Here is a 27,483-nt window from a genome sequence, read left to right as displayed (position 1 = left end):
ATGAGGACTGTAGCAGTTCAACATGGCAGCCCCTGGCACTGCATGACCTCAAGTGATGTTTCCTCCCAGTCTTCAAAAGTCCCCAGGAAGCTGGGGGAAAGTTACAGATAAATCTTTAGGGAAAATAAATGTCTCTATTTTGAGGTAACACTAGCAAGCCATAGTGGCTAGAACTGAATTTAGACATGTTGAAATTTGAACTATGATCTCTTCATGGGGCCTCGGACCAAAAACCCAGCATTTTGTATTCCAGTCACCTTATACGTGCAATCAGAAGGTAACTACTCACTTCCTGTTGATGCCTGGGATGGTCTGAAATACTGTCTGTACAAAGAGTCTTTGGAGAAGTCTGATGGCATCTGCCTTCCCTCCAGGATGCTTGTTTTGACATTCTCAGACCCCTTGCTGCCGGCCATTCCTGTGCTATGAATTTCTGGTTGCCCCTGACAGCTACATCCTTATGCCACAGCTGTGGGTTTGGAGTTTACTGGAAATGTTATGGGCTTCTCTCCTAAACAAAGCCAGTTCTCTTACAAATGAATTTCAAGAGAGTAAAGGTTGGGAGTGGGAAGGAGAATGTGGCTGACTTGTCCTGTTGTTAGAAAAACAATACTGGAGGGTGGGGCAGCATGGTGCTGCAGTGAAATGAGCCCAGACTTTGAAGTCAGATAGACGTGGATCTGTTTACCATTTATTAACTGTGTGACCTTGGGCAAATTATGAAGCCTTGAGCTTGGATTTCCTCAGCTACATCCCTGGGGATGAGAGGATCTACCCCCAGGGTTGTGGTGATGATTAAGGGAGGTAAGGGAAGCTGAGTCCAAATACCCATCCTGCCTTCCCCTTCCTTAAGTGCGTGTTCTTGGGCTGCTTGATGAGCAACATCATTTTCAATCACCAAGTGATACCTCCAAGCTATGAATGCTGCGAGGCATGAACAACGCCTTTGGTTCCTGTAAGAGGCTGGGAGGGAATTCGAGCCAGAGAATAAAGCTTATCTTTTGGGAAATGATTCAGGGAGAGGAGCGGAGAAGTGCGGAGGGCATGCCTTGCTGTGCTGCCTGCAGGACCCTCTTGTGCCCTGGAGACCACAGAGGGCAGAGTCTGTCTGGAAGCCGGAGGAGGCAGAGAGGGGAGGGCCCAGAGGAACAGGTCTAGGAACAGAAGGCCATGACTAGTCCCCAGGTCTGTTCTTGAGCACAGCCCGTGTTCACTTGGCCTCTGTCCCACATCTGCCAATAAAAATTAAGAAATTGATTTTCTTTTGTTTGCCTCTGAGGACCAGCCTCTTTTTATGAGACAGTAAATGGAATCCCTCTCTGAGCGTGGCTGGATTTTTAATTGTGTTTGTTGTGCTTCCACTTATTCCGTTTTATGAGTTCCTGCTCCCAGATTTGTTGATGCAAAGCTCTCGCCCACCAGGGACATGTCAGTGTTTGATTTCTATCAGTAGGAAAAGGTTGAGGTTTTAAAAAAATCATTTTCTTAATCCAAAGGTTGGCTTGTTTGCTTCATTCTGACACATTAAAAAAGCATGAGACCCATGCAGGCTTATTTGCTTCTGCTACCCAAGTCAGATCTAAGTGGTCATGATCTGACTCTGTGGAACAGAAGACTGAAGATTTGAGCTCAACTTTGCGACAGAGAGTGGGGAGGAGGGATTTTAAAAATGGATTATATCATTGAGGACGACAAGCCCTTTTTTTTTTTTTTTTATGAGGGACTTCTGCGGAGACTTGCTGAAGATGGTGTGAAGCACGCGAAGTGTCTGAATGAAGAAATTAAAGTACCATTGGTAAATGTGGAGATGTGATAGACAGCACCCCCACCAATCACAACTGCTTAAAACAATGGTGCTGCATTTTGCACGTCACCATGGCTGTGCCAGGTGTTGGCGGGAGCCCTTGCGTCTAAGTTTGCCTCACTGAGGGACTGGGGCTGAGTGGGGTTCTGTTTCATGCTTCCACAAATGCCAACCCAGGAAAAAGGGAATGTGACAAGTCACACTGGATCTTCAAGCTTCCACGTGGGAGTGATGCATCCTCACTTCTGCTTACTTTTCATTCCAAAGAAAGTGATGGGGGTACTGTTTAACTTCAAGGTGGTCCACAAAACTGCAGTCCTAGTGAGTGCCTAGATATACTCAATAAATAGCAGTCATGCTTACCACAGCTCCCAAGAGGGCTTCTGAGTTGGGAAGTGAGATTGCTGCCCCCCAACCCTACGTTGGAAGGAAGTACAAGTGTAAAGGAAGGAGTACAGAAATCGATTCTGGCGTTGGAATTGTACAATTTAAGTCTATCTGTTGGACTTGTCAGCCCAGAGCTATTTTACGTGGGCTGGTCCAACCCTGAAAATATTTGGCAGTCCATCCCTAGACGCACTGATTTGGCCCCAATCACAGGGGAGCTGGCATCTTGCCTTCTGTATATAGGCTCATGTATTCACACCAAGCAGTCTCTGTTTGTGAAAAATACTTGGTGTCAGCTATACTGTTGAGAAAATGGGTAGTTTGGTGGGAAGACGCAGAACTTTGGAGTCAAACAAAATGGCTCGAAATACAGGTTCCACCACTTCCTGACTAGGTGATTTTTGAAAATGACTTAAACTTATTTGAGGATAGGTTTTGTTGTTGATGAAATGAGAATAATGGTAGTTGTTGAGGATCAAATGAGATGAGAAGAAAGTGCCCAGCAACATATCTGGCATGTAGTTGGTATTTAATTAATGTCAGTTTTATTTTCCCTCCATCTTTCCTTTTCTTGTAAACCACAGGGATCCCAGCATCCTTGGGGTTCTGTCACTCCTTTGGAATTTGGAGAAGAACCACTTCTACACGTTGGCTGGGCAAATGCCCTGTGGTTGGGCCAGTGGCTGGATTTTCTTGGTGCCACATTTCTGAGAATTGTCAATGCTCTGTAAGTCATAGAGTTGCTGGAAGAGAAAGGAGTTTTAGAGCCAACGGTAGGGCATTTGAGAAAATAATTCCAAGGCAGTCTTTCCCCTGATCTGAAAGAGGGAGTGAGTATTGATGTATCAGTGTATTCCCTGGGAGGCCACTCCTTTTTCCTCCTTCATTTTTTGTGACCCACCTCTTTCCCCCTCTCTTTCTGCGTTATGAACCTTGAGAAGAACTTTCCCTGGAGTCACCAAAGGCTTCTGCAGAATGGTGGTGTACCCACAGGTCCTCATGGTGACTTGTTATCCCAGGCTCCTCTCTTGGGACTGGGGCTCAGCCCACCTGGGTGGAAGTTCATGCTACTGCAGTGAAGTTCCCTCTCCACTGTTGCCATCAGAAAGTTTTGCTTTCTCTGTGTAAAAAGTAAAATAGAGATTCCTCTTCAAAGACTTTCCTCCCCATCTAATTAGGAATAAATAGTAACTTCTCTTAGAAGCAAAATTTATTCAAAGACCTGTGCTAACATTCTTAAATATCTGCCAGCCATAATAAAGAAATCAATGTACTTTATGTTCTTAGCTCCCACAATTTAGCCTAAATATTTGCCCTGGCATGCTTATACTGGTCCAAGCAAGCATTAGGTCATAGCCTGTTCATCTTCCTTATTTGAAGGTGTTTTTACCTTTCTCAGCATTTCACAATTTACTTCCTCCTTCCTTGGTTCTCCTCTGCTTTTCCTCTTTTAAAAAGTTCTAAGTTGCTAGCCAATCATGACAAATATAGAATGTGAGGTCCCATTCCAGCCAATGGAAACCAGACACAGCAGTAGGGTGGATGTGTCAGGTTATAAATGACCCTGTCTCCTTTGTTCGGTGTATTCTCATGGCAAAACTGCTGGTGGGTGTATCTTTTCTGCAGAAAGTATAAAAACGGCCTTGCTGAGGAAATTAAATTTATGTTCAAGTGCTATTTCTTTACGGCAGTGGGGAACAAGCATTTCAAACATCTGGGAACCTGAATCCCAACTTGGAATAAACCATTTATGGAATTGGAGCCATTCCTTGCTCTACACCCTCATTTTTCCCCTGTGGAAGAACAGGGAGGGGAGGAAAAGCCTCTGGACAGAGAATATGGACCATTCTGTGGGGAAAGACACCTGTCAGGGCCATCGAGTTTCTCCAATTATCCAATGGTTCTGTTATGATATGGTTGGAAGAATAAAATCCACCGTGGATCTGAAGAAAAAAACAAGGCACCAATTTTAGAAGAGAATAATATGATATTGAGAGTCTGTGCAGACCTCTGTTCCCTTGAGGGTCTCTCTCCAAAGCTTGCATTTACTAGAAAGGCTATGAGAATGTTTCTCTTCTTTTTGATTATTAGTGTTGCATAACAAAGTAATTGTGTAATTTGGAATGGATTAGTGACAGCAGAGAGGCCGATAACAGGTAATAGGCGGGCTGTGTGTCTGTGTCTGTGTGTGTGTGTGTGTGTGTGTGTGTGTGTGTGTGTGTGTGTGTTGAGGGCTCAGTAGACATCAAAGCTTGACTCCTCTTGACCTGCCATCCACCTCAGCAGCTTCAAGAAAATAGAAGAAAGCTGCCCAGACAGTTGAGATATTTTTCCCCCTATTACTTTTCCCTCCTTCAGTATCTTAACAAATTCTTCACTGTGGTTATTAAGGTGAGAACAATCTCAGCGAGAACAAATGCTTCCTCCCCTAGAGGGGCTACAGGTCTGTGAGTTTTCCCCTGAGGCAAGTGGTGTGAGAACTGGCCAGAGTTTCATGGAGTAACATGTTGGTGTCTCTCTCAGTGGTTCTCAACCTGGCACAGCTCCGTCACCACAGGGGATGTTTGGAAATGTGTGTGTGTGTTTTGTGGGGAGACTGGCCTTTTTTTTTACATTTTAAAATTTTTGTCTTTTAGACTTTATTTTTAGAGTGATTTTAGGTTCACAGCAAAATCAAGTAAAAGGTACAGAGATTTCCCATCTACCCCATGCCCCTACCCATGCACAGCCTCCCTCATGATCAGCATCCTCCACAGAGTGGTGCATTTGTTATGGCTGATGAAGCTGAGACTGGCTTTTCATGCCCAGGTCTAGGGCTGCTACATGCCTAGAACAGCCCTGTCCAAGGAAGACTTGTCTTGACCCAGTGCCAGCCGTAGCCCTATAAGGAGCCCTGCTGGACTCAGACACAAGCAGGCAGGGGCCAGTTGCAGAGGCTTCCTCTTACATCCTTTGAAGTGATGGGCCTATGTGCTTTTTATTGGGTTTTCTTTTAAGGAATGTAGTTTATGGAAGAGCAAAGGTGAGTAAGAGGGCCTTGGGAATGGGGCAAGAGTCTGATGGTGTGATGCTCTTTTCTGCTGTGGATATAGCTTAATAGGAACATTCAGCAGTGACATACATCAGAAGACATGATGAATTATCTGTAATCTATCTGGGTGAGTGTAATGAGGTGACTCACTCCCGTCCCAATTCTCAAGGGTCAAGAGGAACATCTTTAAAAAGGGTCTTGGGGAGCTGCAATTGAAGGCAGCTGCTTATGAGGAAGATAATGTACCAGAATTGATCAAGTATCCCTTTGCATAAATTCTTTCCCCCACAGTCTGCACTTTCAGGGAGGCAGTGCTGGTGGAGGGTTATGAGCACAGGCTCCGGAGCCAGACTGTGAGTTTGAATTCCAGCATCACCACTTCTTCGCTAGGCATCTGTCCTTGGGCAGGTCACTGCTCTGTGCTGTAATGCCCCCGTCTTTAAAATGGGGAAAATAATGGTACCAATGTCACAGAGGCATTATAAGATTAACTCCTTTACAGAGCCTGATGTGTAGGAAGTATTCAGTAATAAAAATTATTACAATCATCAGCATTTCTCCAACTAACTCCTCAACTCACTACAATTTGACTTTTCCTTAACATTCCATGGAAACTTCTCTCATTAAGGTCGCCTACACATTTTCCAACACATTGGCTCATTTTCAAGCTTAATCCTATTTGTCCTCAGTGTATGTGTCTCTTGAACTTCTAGACACTCTCCTTCTTTGAATGCTTTCTTTCTTTCTTTCTTTCTTTTTTGAGAGGGAGTCTTGCTCTGTTGCCAGGCTAGAGTGCAGTGGGTGCCATCTCAGCTCACTGCAATCTCCGACTACCAGGTTCAAGCGATTCTCCTGCCTCAGCTTCTCTAGTAGCTGGGATCACAGGCATGCAGCAACACACCCAGCTAATTTTTGTATTTTTAGTATTGACTGGGTTTCACCTTGTTGGCCAGGCTGGTCTCGAATGCCTGACCTCACATGATCTGCTCACCTCGGCCTCCCAAAGTGCTGGGATTACAAGCATAAACCACTGTGCCTGGCCTCCTCCTTTGAATTCTAAGACAGTATCCTTTTCTGATTTCCTTCCACATCTCTGGCAGTTCTCTTTTTCCTTGCTCCCCTTCTAATGCCCACATTTTAAGTTTTGGGGTCCCCAGGGCTCTGATGTCTGGCTTTATTCTTTTATCTCTCTCAGGTCTTCCTGGGTGATCTTATTCCTTCCCGTGGCTTGGGAGTCTGTGGCAGAACACTTCCATCTATGCACCTTAACACAGCTTTTTCAAATCCTCAAATAAGGTAGAGAAGGTGGAGACTGTTTTAGATCCTAGGCTCTTGGAACATTTCATTGACTACTTGCTATCTATGGACTTTATGTGAGCAGATTCAAAGAAACAGCCTTTCACAAAAGGTTTAAGTCTCGATGTAGTATCTTCTCAAACTTCTCCCTCTTCTGTGTCCTTCCTCCATGTCACTTTAACCATCCACATCCTATAATGCTGAGAACAGAAAGGGGCGGGGTTGGAGGTGAACTTCTGTTGCGTGTGGTCTTTGTGTCTTCCTGCATTCTGTGGTCTACAATTCTAATAAAGCAAGTAGTCTGTAGTTGCAGGAAGGCTTGTGAGCTTTGGAGTAAACAAGACAGCCTGGGCATGGATCCTGTCTTCATCATTGTATTCTGTAATCTCTCACTCCAGACACCTCCTTCCCGCAGCCCTGCGGCTTGAGACTGCCTCTCTATGATACTAAATCGCCAGCTTCCTCTTTTCCTTGCTTGCCCCCTTGTTTTGCTGACATCCCTCTTCCTGATGCATGCTAAGACGGGGACAAGCAAGGCAAATTTTTACACATTTGCAAATACTTTTATTTTGCTCTCAGAGTGGATTGATTTTTTTTTTTAGGTGTAGATTTCCAGGTTAAAAAGTTCCCCATCCAAATGTTGAAGGAATTGCTCTGTAGAATAACAATAGTGGTATTGTTATAGAGAATGATTCCATTGTCTTTCTGATTGCTGTTCCTTTATAAATGTATCCCTCTTGCCTGGAAGCTCTTAGCATCTTCTCTTTATCTCCAGGGCTCTGGCATTTTGTAATTGTGTGCCTTGATATATGTGTGTGTGTGTATGTGCATGTATGTGCACATACATTCATATTTGTGCACTTGTGTTAATTGTGCTGGAAACTGGGTAAGTAATTTGGGTGAAATTTCTATAAGTTTTTTAGTTTTCCATTCATCTCTTCTATTCATATTCATTTTCCCTGCCTCTCTCTCTCTGGGATTTCTTTTAATTAGATGATGGATCTCTTTATCAAACCTTTGATTTTCTTATCTTTCCTTTTTTATTTACCACCTCTTTCCTCTTTGTTTAATTTTCTGGAAGATTTCTTGGCTTTATCTTCCAATCTCCTTTAACTTTAAAATTTTGACGATCGTAATTTCCAAGGACTCTTCACTACCCTTGAATTTTTCACGTTTTAAATATTGCCTTGCTTGTATAGATGCAGTGTTTTCACTGACGTCTCTGAGGATATTAGTAGTTTTTTTTTTTTAGAAAGTCTTCTTCTGCTTCCTGCATTGCCTCTGTTTCCTGCAGGTCGCTGATTGTCTACTTGTCTTGTGCTCTCCCATGCCGGAGCTTTGCTGAAGTGCCTGGTGATCTTGACTGCTTCTTCGTATTTAGCAATTGAGCCCTAGAAAGCTAGTGCGATTCCGCCTTGTGTGCGTGGGTAGGGCTTGCCAACTGGCAGGTTTCACTGTGGCATGATCACAGAATGAACTTGACTTTCCACTGGTAGATCTCCAAATGTCCATACTGAGAGGTATTTTTTGAGAGAATTCATCCAGAGATGCATTCTCTAATCTCCTGCAGGGTGCTGGTATGAGATGAGATTGGTGTGATGGGGAGGCAGGGTTGCAGGAAGAAGGGGCTGAGCTTCATGCTTCATCCCAGCCCTCCCCTGAGCCTTCTGAGTTCAATGTCTCTGGGTAAACCACTAGAGTCCTGTGGGAAGGGAGCAAGGTGATGGTGGGGGCACCTTGTTCCCGCCTGGAGCCTCACTCCACCTCAGCCTTCCTGGCTCTCTTGTCCTTTCACATAGGGATCCTTTCCAGCAGAACTGGCTGCCTGCAAATATTCCCCCTGCAGTCCTGTTGGTCATCTCTTCTTCAACTCTTTCCTCTTTCCTCCTCTTGCCTCTTTCTTCTTTTGACTTTTTAAATTCCAAAATATTATTGGATTATCTTATTTTCTCTTATCACCTCTTTTCCTCTTTCTCTTTGTGCTCAGATATTTTTTGCATTTCCTTTTTTGTATTTTAGTAGAGGGAATGGTTAGTGTATGTTTGAGGAGGGAAAGAGGATAAAAACCAGTGCTTAGTTTTCCCTGTTTAACTGGAATTTGCTATAAAGTTTTTCAAAAAGTTTACAAGGTGTTTTCAGGAACTGGCTTCTTTTTTGCAAGGCAAGTGATTACTGTGAGTATTTGGGCAACCACTTACAGCTACTTTTCCATACGGTCTCCAAACACAGTCAGATATTTGTCATGGATTGGAATAAGCCTGTCTGTGCTGATGGAGTGGAATTCAGGGTCCTCCATTTGCATTTACCAGTCTCCCATTTAGTTCTGCCTCATTGGTGCTTCACCTCGCTATTTGATGGGAAATATTCTCTCCATAAACTTCATTAAGATGTAATGGATTTCTGCAGTGGAAATATTGTTCAAGCTGCAAAACCAAATCACAGCAGGCACTTTGTCTGGGGACTGTGTGTCTAGCAAAGCAGCCATTCAAAACGCCAGTTGCATGAAGCCACAAACAGTCACAGCTAATTCACTTTACAGGAGTTTTATTTGTATGTATGGGAGAACCACGGCACCAAACAGAACCATTCTTCTACCAAGACTGCAGCGTTAATTATCTTTGCCATCTTGGGCTTTTTGAGTAACTGTATGTCCTTACTGGATTTCTTCTTTGGGTTAGAAAGAAGTGGGAGTGGAACTGGGGTTGATGAAGACACAAATGATGTTCTTTGAAGCCATTGGGTCAATGTGGATATTTCAAGAGTGGGGCAGCTGGCCCAGCTGCTGGTATGGAGATCATGATGCAGCTTCGTTACTGTCATTTGTGAAACTTGGCTCAGCTTAGGTCCAGGCCCACAATGGACTTACCTCCCTGTGAACAAGGGAGGGTTGATGGCTGAGTGCAGTAAAAGATACAGGATGCTCCCCTGGGAGTCTGGTGGCCAGCTGGTAGAGGCTCTAGGTCTTTGAGCCACTCATCAGAGTTTCTTGATCCTGATTGTAAATGGGACTCACCTGGGGAGCTCTCAAAATCTGATGTCAAGCTTGCATCCCCAGAACAGTGGAATCAGAACCTCTGGGGATGAAATCCAGCATCAGCCATTGTTAAAGCTCCCTAGAAGAGGAGGTACAGGGTGCACACTACTAGTAGGTCATTTTAAAAATCCTATTGTTGCTACATAAGAAAATAAACGTATTTAAAACTCTTATTTTGAACTAATTTGGACTTGGGAGAAAGTGAAAATAGTTTATTCCAGGGTCGTTTAAATTTACCTTGATTTTGCAGCTGTTTCCATGGTTTGATAGGTGAGTAATTCTCAAGAAAGAGAATTTAGGGTGGTTCTCTGAATTCAGAATACAGAGTATTGGAGGAATAAGCTTCCAGTGGATTTTGCTAATAAAGAAAATGTGGGCTGGGCATGATGACTCACACCTGTAATCCTAGCACTTTGGGAGGCTGAGGTGGGTGGATCACTTGAGGTCAGGAGTTTGAGACCAGCCTGGCCAACATGGTAAAATCCTGTCTCTACGAAAAATACAAAAATTAGCCAGGCATGGTGGCAGGCACCTGTAATCCCAGCTACTCGAGAGGCTGAGGCATGAGAATCACTTGAGTCCAGGAGGTAGAGGTTGCAGTGAGCCAAGATTGAGCCGCTGCCCTCCAGCCTGGGTGATGGAGAGAGACTCTATTTCATTTAAAAGAAAAAAAAAAAGGCAACCTATAGAATGGAAAAAAAAATGTAAGCCATGTATATCTGATAAGGGGTTAATATCTAAAATACACCAGAAACCCAAACTACTGAATTTACATATATATATATATATATAACACACCCCCCAAAAGTAAAAAAAAGAAAACGTTTGTGATGGGAACAGTAGTTGGGGGTTGTCTGTGGACAGGGCTGGAAACTGGCCGGATGTGACGTCACCAGGTCCTGCATCTCTGTTGGTGTGTGCAGGTCCCGTGGCTGTCATCAGTGGTGAGGAGGACTCAGCCAGCCCACTGCACCACATCAACCACGGCATCACCACGCCCTCGTCGCTGGATGCCGGGCCCGACACTGTGGTCATCGGCATGACCCGCATCCCTGTCATTGAGAACCCCCAGTACTTCCGTCAGGGACACAACTGCCACAAGCCGGACACGTGTAAGTACTGGGATGGAATGCTCTCCCTCCTGGGGAGGGGAGGGTGGTTGGTGATAGACCATGTACCTGGGGTTCTGGAACCTTCTAGGGTGACCTGCTACCTGCCAACCTCCCACTTTCTAAGAGACCCTCCCTGTTTGTCTCAAAACTTGAAGAATAGCCTGAGCCAGGAGTCCCCGGGACCAGAGTCCTCTGGGAAGGGGGTCCTGTGGGTCTGAATCTGCTTCCCTTTTTTCTTCACCTGGGCTCAGCAGGACCCTGGGTGCTCCCAATAAGGCAGGAGACACAGAGAGGCTGTTCTTCTCTCTAGACCTGGCCTATGTAACTAGGAAACATAACCTGACTCTGTTTAGACAGCAGCCCCTGAGCTCACCAGAACCTCCACCCAAGCCTCCATGAGGGGGAAGGGAATAAAGGGCGGTGAGTACCTTTGAATGGAAACATCTCTCTAGCTGCCCCTCCAGTGCCCTGAAGTGTGCACTTTCTGAGAATCAGATCACGGCCCAAGCGCTAGGAACTCTCACCTCCCCACTGCAGATGTCTCACTCAGACCAGAGGGCTCAGGGCACCTGTTTCCCTCTCATCTCCCCACTCCTGTTGGTTCCAACCCCTCTCCTTGTCCTTCTGCTGAGCCCTTCTAGGCCCTCTCTCAGCTCCTGGAGCCTCAATGACTTGGCTGTCCATCCAGCAGGGTTCCTCCTGCTGTGTGCCCAGGTTCAATCTGGGCCCAGCAACACCCAAACACACCCCGGCTCCTCCTACTCTTCCTGTCCCCAGGAAATGATCCACTGCATCAAGAGAGAGCACAGCAGCTCCTGGAGAACAGGGACACCCATGCCTGCCTGAGAGCTGGAAGGACAGAAGTGATCGGCTAGGTTGAGGCCCCACCTTACAGACAGGAATACCGAGGCTCTGGGTGGCTGCCCCAGGCTTCCTGACATTGGGTTCTTTTCATGTCTCAGTGGGTTGCAGGGTGGGCCTAGGAAGAGGCGCTTTTTGGTCTTGCTCAGCCCCTGAGCGGAGCTCTCTGTACTTGGAGCACAGTCTTTGTAGCTCACAGAACTCTTGCTGCTCCTGCTGGTTCATCCTACAGCAGAGTGGGCACTGGGCTACCCCCATCAGCCTTTGCTTCATTTCCCTGGCTCTGAGTTTTAGGAGAGCATTGCCACAGTGGGAGGGAGTGGGCTTGAGTCAGCATAAGGTCATCGTTTGCCTCCTAACCTTGGGTGTTCTCCAGAATCTGTCTCAGTGTGTATCAGATGCTCCCTGTCAGTATCAGAAAAAGGACACCTGGGTTCTGAACCAGGGCTGGGCAAGGAAGAGAGATACCTGTTTTTCAGATAAACCATGGGAAGCACAGAACAAAGATTAGTTCACTTCTGGCTAAATTTCCTGTCTCAGATCAGGCTCACCCCAGGACTGGCCTGGGTAGGACTGGGAGGAAGGACTTTCTATGGTGATAGCTGGGTCCAAGCTCAGTCTAGGGTTGATACTGAGTTTCCTAGGGTGCTGTTGATATTTGAGCAGAGACCTAGACATTGCTATGTTCAATATACAGTTGGTTCTCATTATCTGTAGCAGTTGTGTTCTGTGAAGTCGCCGTGAACACTGAATTAGTGAACACTGAACCATTGCTCCTAGGGAAGACACGAGGTTAGGTTCCTGTGAGCCTCAGGTCACATTTTATCAACCAGTCAATACATAACCTTGTCATATGTTTCTGTTTAAAGACACCTTATTTAATACATGTTGTTGATTCATTAACATTGAACTCATGGCCATGGCCACCGTCACTCTTCCTGAGCAAAGCTTATCTAACACATGTGTTTTTTCTGTGAGGCACATCACAGCTGTCCTAAGCTAAGGAACACTAGCCAATACTTCAGAATGATGCTTGGGGGCCCTACCAAACTGCATAGTCACTAGCAACAAGCACAAAAGTGTAAAAAAATGTGGTCTGGAATAGACCACAAAAAAGGTAGTTGCTTATAGTATGAGAGCTGAAACAAGAATTTTAAAACAATGTACATGACAAATATGACAGATGACAGGTTTTTTTTTTTTCCAATTAAAATAAATGATTTTTTTTAAAAAAGGAAGAAGGCAGATATCTCCTTGTTGAGTCTCAGCTGGAAACGTGCCCCTAGGGTCACATTTTGTCACTCTACACATGGCCCTAAATGACCAGGAAATTGCCTTGAGTCTTGGTTTTGGCATTGCACATAAATTTTAGAAAGTAAGTGAATTCCCAAATACAGAATCTGTGAATAATGAGGATCCCTCTGTCCTCTTTAGTGGAAGCTCTGGATTCCTGGTGCAGAATATGATCTCGTGATCATATCTGCTCACAGAATCTCCTGATACCAGGTTATCCACACAGTTGCCAGATGGGATGACTCTCTGGTGTGTTGGAGGCAAGTTTCCTCTGGGCCATCAGAATAAGTGTCCCCATGGAAGCCTGGGAGCCATGGAGAGAGCTGTGGGGCCTGGAGCATCCTTTGGTGTCAAAACAAAGCATAGCCAAGGACTCATCCCACTAGGCAAACCATGTGGAGGAAGTCTTCCTTCTAGAGCCCTCTAGATTTGTGATTCAAAGTGGCTATTCTCAGGATCCAGACAGTTCTTCAGTGTAAACAAGAAAAGGTTGGTGAAAATGGGAAGGCAGCAGGTTTATTGATGAGACTTGAAGGAGCAAGGGAAAACAAACAATGCCTTATGAGAGGAAAATCATGAGATGACTCCAGATCATCAGAACCCCCTGATGCTGGGGAAAGTAGCCCTTTTAGAGAAGTGGGACATTCTGTTCCATCAATAGACAGCAAATGGCTCCTAATTGTTTTCAGAAAACATGAGTGGCATGACAGACAATGAGCAGGAACATTGTAGCTGCGTTTGTCTAATCCTCCCTCTGCTAATCCTTTGGTGACTCACACAGACAGAGTGAAAGGGGACCCAGGCCAGTCCTCAGCAGAGATTTACTGGCTGAGCCAGCAGCAGGTCTCTGATTAACGAAGACTTCTTCAGTTGAGGGAACAGACTCCAAGACACATCCCTGTGTGCGATGAGACACTATCATAAATAATTAAAGCCACATGCATCTTGGCATATAAATAAGTGGAGAGTATTTATGGTGCGGCAGATAAGGCCAGGGTCACTCCTTTGGGGGGATGCCAAGAACCAGGAAGGTTAAGAGAATAAAAATGCTCACATTGTGAATCCCCCAGGGGGTCTCCTCATTCCCTTCTTTGTCCCATTTAAAAATGTGTAATGTGGGGTGGAATTGCATGAACATAATGCTACCTGACTTCACGCCTTATTTCCCCATCCCCCCAGTGATGGATTAAGCACAAATGTGCTTTTCTTTCTGTAGTTATGTATTTATTATGAATAGTGGGATCTTTCTGATGGAAATGATTAGGATGCTGGTCCTCTCCTTGCTTCTCACTTTCTATCTGCTTTCAATCTGGTCCATAGCATTTTTCCTAGCATGTCAGGCTGCAAGGATATTTAGAGATCACCTGGTACAATCCCTTATCAGATGCTTGCATCCCCACACCTATGTTCCCAACAAGGGCTCTGCATTTGACATTGTCTTTATTCTGCATTTATTTAGCCTTTCCAGGGATTCCGAAAGAGCTGAATAAAGATGCTCCTAGTTTGCAATATATACAGAACCCAAAGCCTAGTAAAGCCCCCCTCATTATTTTTGTATAGCCCTCTGGTTCTTGAGAGCATCAGGAAATGGATACAGCCCTCCTGGTCACACAGCTGAGGACCCTAGACTTTGGGCCAGGTCCGATAGAATGAGAAGTCAAGGGACCAGTCCAGATGGGTCACTTGGGAGAAGCTAAAAGTTATTTGTAGCAACATTGGACCCTCAGTTACCTTTGTCACCCATGTGGCAGCTCTGGACTGTTCATGGATGAGGGCTGGACTGCTTGCTGCTTTCTCAGGAGTCACACATTGGCCCTTTCCCATAAGCCAGTTGAAAGGCTTCTTGGTTCATCTTAAGGATGAACAGGGTTTTCTGTTCATCCTTTTCTCCCTACACCCATACTCTTGGTTGAGAAAACAGAGACCACCTGGGGAGAGGCAACTGCCTCTGCCCCATCCTTCTGTCCTTGGGTGTCTTTGTCAGCCTTTGCTCCCATGTTGTCCCTGTCTCAGAGAAAGCAGCGTCTCCATCTTCCCAGAGTCATCCCCTCCCAGCCTTCCCAGTCTGGGTCTGCAAAGATGGCCTGTCTCCATCCTGGTTGGCCCGCCCTTTCCTCTCTTCTCCCCCTTGAGGTAGTGTCTGTCTGCTTCTCTGCCCATCGCCACACCTCTTGTAGGTCTCTGTCCTGAAGGTCCATCTGTTTCTTTTTCCCCAGGAGCCCCTCCACTCTCCATCCACGATCACTTTGCGAAACCTGACCATGTTCCTTTGAGCTTCCTTTCCTCCTTAGCATCCGAGTCACTTTCCACTGTGCTGATTTTTCCCCTTTCATCTATTTAATCCATGTTTATTGAGGGTTTGTGTCAGCCTTTCGTTTAGGCACCGGAAACACTGGGGAACAAGAGACACATGGTCTCCACCCTCATGGGCTCACGTCCAACCATAGCTGAACCCCAAAACATGGGATGGCGCCCCCTGCTGCAGGACCACTGAGAGCACCTTGTGCCCTCCCTCCCTCCCTTCCTGTCTTTCTCTCTTCTTCAGCTTTCTGCTGATGACTCACCAGCCTTTATTCCTTCTTTCCAGATCATCAATCCCACACCTCCAGCCACTACCTTGAAATGCCCATTTTCCCTCCTCACCCTCACTCCCTCTCCTTTCCTTCCACACCCTGTTCGTCTTTTAACACCTCTTTCATTTCTTGCTTCTTGTGAATTCTTCCTAGCCCCATGCTATCGCAATGGGACCTTTCCTTCCTTCCTTCTAACCCATAGCTTAGTCAGTGCCATGCCCCAGTCTTGAATGACTTTGAGCCAAATCATAGGTCAGCCTGTCGTTTCTCAAATATACATGTCCTGTTTCCCAAACCCGACTTTGAGTTTATTCCTAGTGTCATAATTCTTTATTTTCTACAGAAACCACAGCATGGAACTAGGGTCAAAGAAGGTGCTAACTAAGATGTGTCAGATGACTCCACGCCCAGGCTCTCTAGAAACTCAGAGAGGGGCCAGGCACGGTGGCTCACGCCTGTAATCCCAGCACTTTGGGAGGCCGAGGTGGGTGGATCACGAGGTCCAGAGATCGAGACCATCCTGGCTAACACGGTGAAACCCCATCTCTACTAAAAATACAAAAAATTAGCCAGGCATGGTGGCAGGTGCCTGTAGTCCCAGCTACTCGGGAGGCTGAGGCAGGAGAATGTCATGAACCCGAGAGGCGGAGCTTGCAGTGAGCCGAGGTTGCGCCACTGCACTGCAGCCTGGGCGACAGAGCGAGACTCTGTCTCAAAAGAAAAAGAAACTCACAGAGAGGAAAAGGAAAATATTATTGATTTGTATCAATAGCCTCTTTAGAGCAAGCACTGGGCTGGTGTTTTATGTTTTTTTTCTTATGCGATCTTTAACTAGCTCTCTGAGGGGGAGCTACTACTCCCATTTTATAGCTAAAGAAACTGAGACTCAGAGAGCTTAAGTTACTTGTTCCAGATCATACAAGAGAGAGCCTGAGATTTAAACTCAGACCCGCTAACTCCAGCATCCATCCCTCCCCTATCAAATCTCGTTGCCTAGACTTCTAGTGATTGACATATACTCAGCATGGCTGGAGGTAAGGGAAGCAACCTATTAAGGACAGTTCTTTTGTTTTGTAGAGGCTCATTCTTCTGTTTCTAGGATAAGGACAGCCCTGTATAGGGTGTTCAGGGTTGGCTGAAGGCCTCTGAAGTCATGAGGCTGGGCCAGCCTCAGTCTGGCTGTTGGCACTTATTACCCCTCTCTGAATTCTCCATAGAATCAAGTTCTTGAGGGGCCATGACTGCCTTCAGATAAGGTGATACCTGGCCCTGGGGTTAATTTTTATTTATTTTAAAGAACAGTTTTAGAATAGGTTTAGATTTACACAACAATTTCAGAAAGTACAGAGAGCACCCACATATTCCCTTTAAGTCCCCACCTGTCACTACAGTTTTCTCTATTATTAACATTTTGCATAATTATGGTATATTAGTTGCAATTGGTGAACCACTATTGATACATTTTTATTAACTAAAGCCACAATTTAAGAAGGGTTCACTGCTTGCGTTGGACAAGTTCTGTGGGTTTTGACAAAAGCATAGTGTCATGTATCCACCATGACAATGTTAGACAGAATAATTTCACTGTCCAAAATGTCCGCTGTCATCCATCTGTTGATCCCCTCACACCCTTCAATCCCTGGCGACCACTGATCTTTCTACTGTCTCTATAGTATTGTCTTTTCCACATGTCATATTGTTGGAATCATAGTGTGTAGCCTTTTCAGATTGGCTTCTTTCACTTAGCAATATATGTTTAAGGTCCTCCATGTCTTTTCCTGGCTTGATTGCTCATTTATTTTTTTATTTTTTATTTTATTTACTTATTTATTTATTTTGAAACGGAGTTTCACTCTGTCGCCCAGGCTGGAGTGCAGTGGTGCATTCTTGGCTCACTGCAGGCTCCACCTCCTGGGTTCACACTGTTCTCCTGCCTCAGCCTCCTGAGTAGCTGGGACTACAGGCACCCGCCACCACGCCTGGCTAATTTTTTGTATTTTTAGTAGAGAAGGGGTTTCACCGTGTTAGCAAGGATGGTCTCGATCTCTGGACCTAGTGATCTGCCCGTCCCAGCTTTCCAAAGTGCTGGGATTACAGGCGTGAGCCACCGTGCCCGGCCTGATAGCTCATTTATTTTATTTTATTTTGAGACAAAGTCTTTCCTGTCCCCAGGCTGGAGTGCGATGGCTCAATCCCAGCTCACTGCAGCCTCCACCTCTCGGGATCAAGCGATTCTCATTTATTTTTATCACTGAGCAATACTTCATTGTATGGCTGTATTACAGTTTTTATTTCCTCACTTAGTGAAAAGCATTGTGTTAGTTTCTTAGGGATGCCGGAATACAGTACCACAAGTTGGGTGGCCCCAAACAACAGAAATTTTTTATCTTACAGCTCTGGAGGCCCAAAGTCTGAAATCAAGGTGTTGACAGGGCCATCCTCCCTCTGAAACCTATAAGGGAATCAATCCTTCCTTTCCTCTTCCTAGTTTCTGGTGGTGTTGCTGGGAATCTTTGGCATCCCTTGGCTTGCAGCTGCATCACTCCAACCCTCTGTCTTCATAAGACTGCCTTTTTGTAAGAACACCAGACATATAGTTTTAGGGGCCCATCCTTATCCTCACTTAACTAATCACATCCATGGTGACTCCATTTCTAAATAAAGTTTACATTGTAAGGCACTGGGAGTTAGGGCTTTGACCTAGCTTTTTTGAGGGGGACATAACCTGTAACAGACAACTTCATTGCTTCCTCTTTTGGGCAATTATAAATAAAGCTGCATAAATATTCATGTGCAGGTTTTGTGTGGAAATAAGTTTTTAACTCATTTGTATAAATACCTAGACACGTGATTGCCTGGTCATGTGGTAAGAATATGTTTAGCTTCATAAGAAATAGCAAAACTGAATGATTATACCAAGTGAGGTTCATTGCATTTCACATTAGACTGGCTTTCACCAATCAGCTCCTGCCCAAGGGTCTCCTGGCACTTGTGGATGCACACTGTCCTTCTTGGTGTGCCTGGTGAAGTGTATGTGTTTGTGTGTGTGTGTGTGGCCACACACATGTGTGATTGTACCAACCTTTCTCTCTTCTGCTCTAAAGTATACCGGTAACTGATGACTGTGTAATTCTTATTGGATATTCACATTGACTAATAGTGAGCATACTTCACTTCTAAGCTGTCATCGGTCAAAGACCAATTGCCATGTTTACTAAAAGACTGGCACCTCTTGGTACCAACCAATGTGTCCATGCCTTCACAGCATTTCAAAGGCAGCTTGTCAGGGTGATTCTCCATGATGTCAGCCCTGAACCCCACCTTTCCAGGCATCCTAATTCTTTTCACTTTCCCAGAAGTCTTGTTAACACTTTCTCTTTCCCTACATGTCACTTTCTTTTTTTTTTTTTTTTTATTATTTTTTTATTTATTGATCATTCTTGGGTGTTTCTCGCAGAGGGGGATTTGGCAGGGTCACAGGACAATAGTGGAGGGAAGGTCAGCAGATAAACAAGTGAACAAAGGTCTCTGGTTTTCCTAGGCAGAGGACCCTGCGGCCTTCCGCAGTGTTTGTGTCCCTGGGTACTTGAGATTAGGGAGTGGTGATGACTCTTAAGGAGCATGCTGCCTTCAAGCATCTGTTTAACAAAGCACATCTTGCACCGCCCTTAATCCATTCAACCCTGAGTGGATACAGTACATGTTTCAGAGAGCACAGGGTTGGGGGTAAGGTCACCCATCAACAGGATCCCAAGGCAGAAGAATTTTTCTTAGTATAGAACAAAATGAAAAGTCTCCCATGTCTACCTCTTTCTACACAGACACGGCAACCATCCGATTTCTCAATCTTTTCCCCACCTTTCCCCCCTTTCTATTCTACAAAACCGCCATTGTCATCATGGCCCGTTCTCAATGAGCCGTTGGGTACACCTCCCAGACGGGGTGGTGGCCGGGCAGAGGGGCTCCTCACTTCCCAGTAGGCACGGCCGGGCAGAGGCGCCCCTCACCTCCCGGACGGGGCGGCTGGCCGGACGGGGGGCTGACCCCCCCACCTCCCTCCTGGACGGGGCGGCTGGCCGGGCAGAGGGGCTCCTCACTTCCCAGTAGGGGCGGCCGGGCAGAGGCGCCCCTCACCTCCCGGACGGGGTGGCTGGCCGGGCGGGGGGCTGACCCCCCCACCTCCCTCCCTCCCGGACGGGGCGGCTGGCCGGGCGGGGGGCTGACCCCCCCACCTCCCTCCCAGACGGGGCGGCTGGCCGGGCAGAGTGGCTCCTCACTTCCCAGTAGGGGCGGCCGGGCAGAGGCGCCCCTCACCTCCCGGACGGGGCGGCTGGCCAGGCGGGGGGCTGACCCCCCCACCTCCCTCCCTCCCGGACGGGGCGGCTGGCTGGGCGGGGGGCTGACCCCCCCACCTCCCTCCCGGACGGGGCGGCTGGCCGGGCAGAGGGGCTCCTCACTTCCCAGTAGGGGCGGCTGGGCAGAGGCGCCCCTCACCTCCCGGACGGGGCGGCTGGCCAGGCGGGGGGCTGACCCCCCCACCTCCCTCCCGGACGGGGCGGCTGGCCGGGCGGGGGGCTGATCCCCCACCTCCCTCCCGGACGGAGTGGCTGGCCGGGCAGAGGGGCTCCTCACTTCCCAGTAGGGGCGGACGGGCAGAGGCGCCCCTCACCTGCCGGACGGGGTGGCTGGCCGGGCGGGGGGCTGATCCCCCCACCTCCCTCCCGGATGGGGCGGCTGGCCGGGCGGGGGGCTGACCCCCCCACCTCCCTCCCGGACGAGGTGGCTGCCGGGCGGAGCTCCTCACTTCCCAGACTGGGTGGCTGCCAGGTGGAGGGGCTCCTCACTTCCCAGACGAGGTGGCTGCTGGGCGGAGGGGCTCCTCACTTCTCAGACGGGGCGGCTGCCGGGCGGAGGGGCTCCTCACTTCTCAGACGGGGCGGCTGCCGGGCGGAGGGGCTCCTCACTTCTCAGACGGGGCGGTTGCCAGGTAGAGGGTCTCCTCACTTCTCAGACGGGGCGGCCGGGCAGAGACGCTCCTCACATCCCAGACAGGGCGGCAGGGCAGAGGTGCTCCCCACATCTCAGACGATGGGCGGCCGGGAAGAGGCGCTCCTCACTTCCTAGATGGGATGGCGGCCGGGCAGAGACGCTCCTCACTTTCCAGACTGGGCAGCCAGGCAGAGGGGCTCCTCACATCCCAGACGATGGGCGAGCAGGCGGAGACGCTCCTCACTTCCCAGACGGGGTGGCGGCCGGGCAGAGGCTGCAATCTCGGCTCTTTGGGAGGCCAAGGCAGGCGGCTGGGAGGTGGTTGTAGCGAGCCGAGATCACGCCACTGCATTCCAGCCTGGGCACCGTTGAGCACTGAGTGAACGAGACTCCGTCTGCAATCCCGGCACCTCGGGAGGCCGAGGCTGGCGGATCACTCGCGGTTAGGAGCTGGAGACCAGCCCGGCCAACACAGCGAATCCCCCTCTCCACCAAAAAAATACGAAAACCAGTCAGGCGTGGCGGCGCGCGCCTGCAATCGCAGGCACTCGGCAAGCTGAGGCAGGAGAATCAGGCAGGGAGGTTGCAGTGAGCCGAGATGGCAGCAGTACCGTCCAGCTTCGGCTCGGCATCAGAGGGAGACCGTGGAAAGAGAGGGAGAGGGAGACTGTGGGGAGAGGGGGAGGGGGAGGGGGAGGGAGCTACATGTCACTTTCAAGCTGGTTTCCATGCTGAATCCATTTTTCCACATGAGTTTCTAGATTTTAAACTATAGATGTGCATTCAGCTGCTCCTGGCTGGTCACCCCTTCCCATTTCTTTCCTAGATCTGTCCTACATCCTCCCTGGCTGACCTGGTAGCTCTGTCTTGGGGTCGTCTTGGCCCCTCACTCTCATGACATTGCCAAAACTCCATCTCTGTTGGTTCTCTTCAACTTCCTTTTCTCTTTTACTCCTTCAGTCAGTCAACAAACATCCACTGATCCCTTCTTAAGTACCAGGCAGTCTCTGCTAGGCCCTGGGGATAGAGCAGAGAACCTACCCTTTCTTACCCCTCTTTAGCTACAGAGCAGTAGTGTGGAGTTCCTGGCCTCAGTCTCTTTCCCTAGGAAAACTGCTTGATGCATTCCCCTCTAACATATCAGCCCACAAGGCAAGAACATCTGCACAGATAACCAAAGCTGGAACTGCTAGATCTGTGCACTGTCTCTTTAGCTGGGACCAGTGGTTCCTTCATCAGAATGTGCAAGCGGCTTATCTCCTCCTTTTCTTCTGGGTCAATTAACCATGAAGCTTGCTTTTTCTGGAAGAGGAATTGCCCAGGCCAGTTTCCAGCTGTGGTGGGGAGCACAGAGCCTGTGTGCGTAATGCAGTATTAATAGTGCATCAGCATGATATAGATTTCTGTCACCTTCTATACTAACAAACATCGCTTAGCGTAGGGTAATGATGGGTGTTTATTCCCAGCCACTTAACTCAGCATAATGGACTTGCAGATGAAATATGGAAAATGGGCTCCTTTGTCTAGGAGGCTGGGGCCCTTCCTGGAACCAGTAACAGGGGCAACAGCAGCAGCTGCTACTCCTGCAGAAAAAGTCTTTCTAGTTCTTTCTGTAGAAGAAGTCCGGGATGGACTTGCTTGATGCAAAGAAGGAGATCTTGTTACAGGGCTGGGCTGGGAGCATGGGGTGTGCAGCTGAAGAGGGTAGGTTGGCATACCAGGGGCTGCTGTTTGCTTCCTGTGGTTGTTTTAGGAGGCAGGCTCTGCTAGATGTGACTTGGGAGAGAAATAGGACCAAGGTGGGTGGGGGATTCTGATGGGTCCCCTCTTTTATTCTCCTGGTTGGATCTTGACAGTCCACTCTAGGGGAACCATAAGATGAATCTTGGTGACTCTTGGTTAATAATGGAAACATTTAGCTTTAACCTTTTTCACCAGTTCAGTATCTTCAGGCCCTGCTTGGTAGGCAGTGTTTCATAAAACATTTTAAATGGACATAAATTAGTATTGTCTCCCTCTGATTTTTCTTCAATCTTATCTTCAGATTCAATTAGAATAACTAGGAGACCCCCAGGAATTCTGTGATGCTAGGTTTGGTAAGCCCAAGGTCTCTGGAGGGAGGGATGAGTCTGAACACATTACTAGTATTCTTTCTTTCTAGAAAGAGCTGGACGTTGCCAGAATGAGATATCTTGGGAGCCAGGCAAATAAGTCCTGGGCCCATGGGCTTGAACTTTAGTATACATACAAGCTCGTCCACAGAGTCTCAGCCTCAAGATATTAATCTCTGCTGGGTGCTGATGTCTGAGTTCCCTAAATGTTGGTACAATCCAAGCATAGCACTTTGACATTTTTCCCCCATTCCAGGAAGAAAAAAATCATATGAAGCCATTTCCCTGAAATTAATTGAAAACACTAGACTTTCCTAGCATGCACTTTGGAGCTAAAACCAACTAGTTCAAAGTGACAGATTAGCATTCATCTCCCTGGGCCGAGACCACCTGCCATCCTTGTGGTTATCATGACCTCATCTGCTCTGTGCCTCACTGCCATAATCACATACTCAAAGTTAGTAGCTGCATGCAGTCATGCTAATTAAGTAATTAGGTCTAATTATGCTCACTGTAAATACAAGGTAATTGGCTTTAAAAAAGTACTTGAGGGATAAGCATTCACTTCATGGTCGAGGAGGGGAAGAATGATGAGACCCCCAGCCAGCTTGGAGTAATGTCATTTCATGGTGGGATGGGAGCCCAGGGGAAGCTGCACCCAAAAGCTGAAGGTGAGCAGAACATGGAGTGGGTCCTTTCTGTTTTGCTCAGCGGCCTAGAAACAGAAGGACTACTTGTCTTCCTGGCATGTTTTGGCTTCAGTCTTGTTTTCAAGGAGTAAGAGGATTAACTTTTCTCCAGAGATCCTTTCTAGCTCAAGATTTCCCAGAGATAAGTAATTTATGTTTTTTCTTTGTCAACTGGATTCAGGCATCCAGTCTGTATTGGAGTTTTAAAGGGTCATAATTCTGAACCAGCTAAAACATATACATAGGGGTCAGATAGGAATCAAAAGATGAGCATTATTGTTGCGCCCAAGAAGGCAGCTTGGGTGTAAAGCCAAAATGGGTTTTTTGGTGCTTCTCCTGTCTTGAACTTGCATGTACAGATAGAACTTGGGTTTGCTGAGCAGATATTATTCATTCAGTTGCATGGAGGGTCATGGTTTACCTTACCTTTTGGAAGCCAGAGAGCTTAAGAACACCCCAGGAAGCTCATATGCACAGGGAGTGACTCCCTTTCCTTCGTGAACTTTGCCCAGAAGAGAAATGTGATGGTGGATGATGGACTCCGCCCTCGTCACCCATCAAATAAGTCACTTGCTTTTCACAGGGAGAAGCCAGGAATGCAGGGTGAGGGAAGGGCTTAGGGTTACTTCCCATGTCTCCAAGGAGTCAGACATTCTTATTTTAAGGGCAGAAGTTAAAAATCAGGGAAAGGGAAAAAGATCTCCTTCTCCCACCTACAAGCAGGAATCTCGGTAGTTGATGGTGGTCTCTATTAGTGTTCTCTTTCCAAAAGCCCTTTTCCAGGAGAAAGCAGTCATCATCTCCATCTTGCTATGAATGAACACGTGAGTCATTCCTTATGACAGATGTCCCAAAGAATTTGTCGGTTCTCATTCCCCTTGCACTATATTGTTGATGGACAATAACTAAAGACCAAAGCTCCACCCACATCTTAGCCAAGAAGCCAAGAGTACAACTGCCCTTCCATCTTCTCTCCAGCTGCCTTTAATTCATTGTTTTGCAAATTGTTCTCTGAAGGATACGAATAGGCATTGCTTAAAAAAAAAAGTTTCATGGTAAAATAATTTTGGGAAAACCTGGATTAAGTAACTTTCGTACTGTAGGATTCTGAGAGCCTTTAATGCTAGAGATCCCTGAGACTTACCAAGAAGGACCTTTGGTCTGCAGCACTTCTCAAATTTCTTGAGCTACTGAACCTGATTTTGAGGTATACCTGTTAGCATCTCTGTAGACACAGATGTTTCAATGGATCCCATTCAGGGCTGTTCTGGGGTTTGGGGGCTCCATTGTTGCCTCCCCAGCAGGTGTGGTCACTCACTGTGACAGTGCCCAGATGGGCCTGAACCCATTTGGCACAGGCACTGTCACATTTCCTCTCAAGCCCCTCGGAGGGACAGGACATAGCTGCATTCCGTGGGAATAGCCCGAATTGGGGTGGTAACATTCTTCAGGATTTCTGGCAGAGCACTAAGTGCCCTACACTTAAATGGATCAGGGGATCTTTGCCTGTTGTTCTCTTCCTAGAAGCTCTTGCAGGTGCTTCTAACACTTCCTAAACCCCAGATCCGGAGATGCTGGTCATGGCCAAATTTTCACTGCATTCCTCGTTTCCAGGCAGATCTGCTGCCTCTTAGGAATGGAATCTTAGGGAGCTGCTCCAAGGAGAAATGCTCAAACCAAGATGCAGGCAGCCTTCTGAAAGTCACTGTTTCCAAACAATTGTTGGGAAGGTCAAAACATCTTCTTATTTAAAGAAGAGAATATAATGGTCTTGGCATGGAGTAGGCAGGGTCTAGCGGATGACAGAATGAACTGAACTAGGGGGTTACAGAGGATCCTTTTTCATTAGAAACAAAAGTGACATGAGCGTGGGTGGCCTTAGACCCACGTCCCAGCCTACCACTCAGCCACTGCATGACTGTGGGCAAGACACCTGCCTTCTCTAAATTTGAGATAAGAAAAGGTGACCACCTTAGTAGGTATCTTTTGAGATGAAGGGGTACGAGAATTTGAAAATACTCTGTAAACTTGTATAAGTGACAATATATGATCATCCTTGCCTTGACAGCAATATTTTTACAACTATCATTACAATTTCTGATATAAATATGCTGTTGGGGGAAACCAGCTTGATGGTACCAAAAAATATATTTTCCAAGCTTGGATTTATTTCTGAAAAAAGAATCCCCTCCAGCGACTTCTTTCCCCCAACTCTAAGAAGCTGCATTTTATCACCCGGCTCCACAGCTATGAAGATGCTCTTAGGAGTCGGAACTGTAATATGTTGGTTGTCAGGAAATGATGGATGTAGATGAGCAGAGGGCTCAGGCCAATTTCCTTTTGGGTTAATGAGACCGAAACGCTGTGGGCTCAACTAGAAGGTGGCAGAGAGATTCATGGCGAGATTCTTTTGTTTGTGTTTTTGTTTGATTGATTCTTTGTTTCACCCTTCCCTTTGTCATCAAACTTAATTTTGTTGAAACAAACTCCCCTTCTCCCCTGTATGCCTGCCCATGTGCTTTACGCTGAGTTCTCATATGTTTGTGCCTGCACGGTCCCCTCCGAAGTTAGGGCTTCAATGTCTGTCTGCTTATTTGACTTCGTTTTTGCTTGTCCTTAGACATGAGTGCACAGCCCTTTTGTTTTTTCTTAGCAAACTTACACATAGGATCTTCAGACACAAATGTACATATGTCTGAGTCTTGTTCATATTCTCATGTTTTAGACACTGATTGTATCAGTTGAGATCCTTTTGACTGAAAGTACAAGATAATCCTGACTCACTTGGCTTAAGACGTTGATCATCGCATAACTCAGCTAAACAGCTAGGGAAGGATCCTGGTGAAGTGTATTAGGACTCTAGCTCTACTTTTTGTGATTCTCCTGCCTCTGCCTTTCTGTGTTTTGCTATATCACCAGGTTAACTTCTCTCATGGCTACAAAATGGTTGCAGCAGATCCAGGCATCACAACCAAACACATGGACTAGGGGCCCCACAGGGTTGTCTCTTCTTGTGGGTGGGTTGAAACTGAGAAAGCTTTTCCCAAAGCCCCTAAGTAGTCTTTCCTTCCTGTTTCATTGGCCAGAATTATGTCATATGTTTATTCCCAAGCCAGTCATTCTTAAGGGGAATGGAATTACCCCCAAGCACTTTAAGCTCCTCCAGATTCTCCCCTGGGGCTGGGAATGGAACTCATTTTCCCTGAGGCATATGGTTGCCTGGAGGGCATATGTCTCCACAGAATCACAGGGCTCTGTTAGCAAGAAACAGGAAGTGGCTGTTAGAAATGACAGTACCTGCCACCCAGGTCTCCTCCAGGAGTAAAGCAAATGCTCACCTAGGCTTTCAGCCTTGCAAATACTGTCATCCTGCTCCTCTAGGAGTAAGCAGGTGCCTCTTGGGGTACAGGGGGTAGAATGAAGATGAGAACATTGATACCATGTACATTTTACTCCTTGTATCTCTCCTCCTAGGGAGGGCAACCTAGTAATTTGTTGTCATCATCACTGTTCTGGTCTGGTAAACTGTCCTGCTAATGTTCAAAGCTAGACTTGTATGCCTGGGTGGTGAAACATTTCTGCTTGTGGTTTTAGCTGCATCCAACTCTCTTGGTTGAGCAAGCTGTGTGAATTCCTCAGAGCTGCTATGTGATCCTTTGGGAGCATAGCTTTTGGAGAGTAGGTGGGAGCAGGTAGGTGGTGAAGAGAGGGGAAAAGGGGGAGTAGTAAAAAAATAAAGAAATACATTAACATTTACTGAATACTTACCAAGGGCCAGGCTCTGAACTTGAAGTACATTCAAATAATAATAAAATCATACACTGCGTAGTGCTTATTATATCTTAGGCACCAAAATCAGTTTAAATATAATAATAAATTGTTTAATCCTCACAAAAATCATATGAGGTAGCTTCTATTACTTTCCCCATTTTGTAGGTGAGGAAACTGAGGCACAGGGAATGGTTAAAATGTTTGCTAAAGTCTTGCAGCTAGAAAATGACAAAACTGTGATATGACAGAGCCCACCACCCCCTCTTCTTTTCATGAAGTCATTCTTTCTACATTAAATCAAGCTTTAATGTAAGTGTAGTGTTCTCCACTTTACAGATTAGGCATTTCCTAGGGAAGCAAGGAAGTTAAGGGAGTTGCCCAAGGTCATTTACTGGTCAAAGGTAGAGCCAGGATTCAAACTCTAGAGTTTAGGAGCATGCCACTTCTACTAACCTGGGATGCCCCCTCCCACCGTCAGCTGACTTCCAATTCACCCACACCCCCACCTTTTGGGAGATCTTGGAGACTTTCA

The 27,483-nt window shown here is 46.8% G+C and overlaps 1 protein-coding gene across 11 annotated transcripts in view; it reads left to right on the top strand.

Annotated features, from left to right (window-relative positions):
• NTRK3 (neurotrophic receptor tyrosine kinase 3) overlaps nucleotides 1–27,483 on the top strand; it is a 381,275-nt gene that overhangs the window by 211,276 nt on the left and 142,516 nt on the right. For all 11 annotated transcript variants that reach the window (XM_016927081.4, XM_016927084.4, XM_063794023.1 and 8 more), the window contains one exon: nucleotides 10,476–10,664. In XM_016927081.4, coding sequence (XP_016782570.1) covers nucleotides 10,476–10,664 — 189 coding nt within the window. The remainder of the gene's footprint in view (nucleotides 1–10,475; nucleotides 10,665–27,483) is intronic.

The sequence above is a fragment of the Pan troglodytes genome, chromosome 16 (assembly GCF_028858775.2).
Source record: "Pan troglodytes isolate AG18354 chromosome 16, NHGRI_mPanTro3-v2.0_pri, whole genome shotgun sequence".
Classification (NCBI taxonomy): domain Eukaryota; kingdom Metazoa; phylum Chordata; class Mammalia; order Primates; family Hominidae; genus Pan; species Pan troglodytes.
The sequence above is the reverse complement of the archived record's forward strand: the minus strand, read 5'-3'. Positions and strand labels throughout refer to the sequence as shown.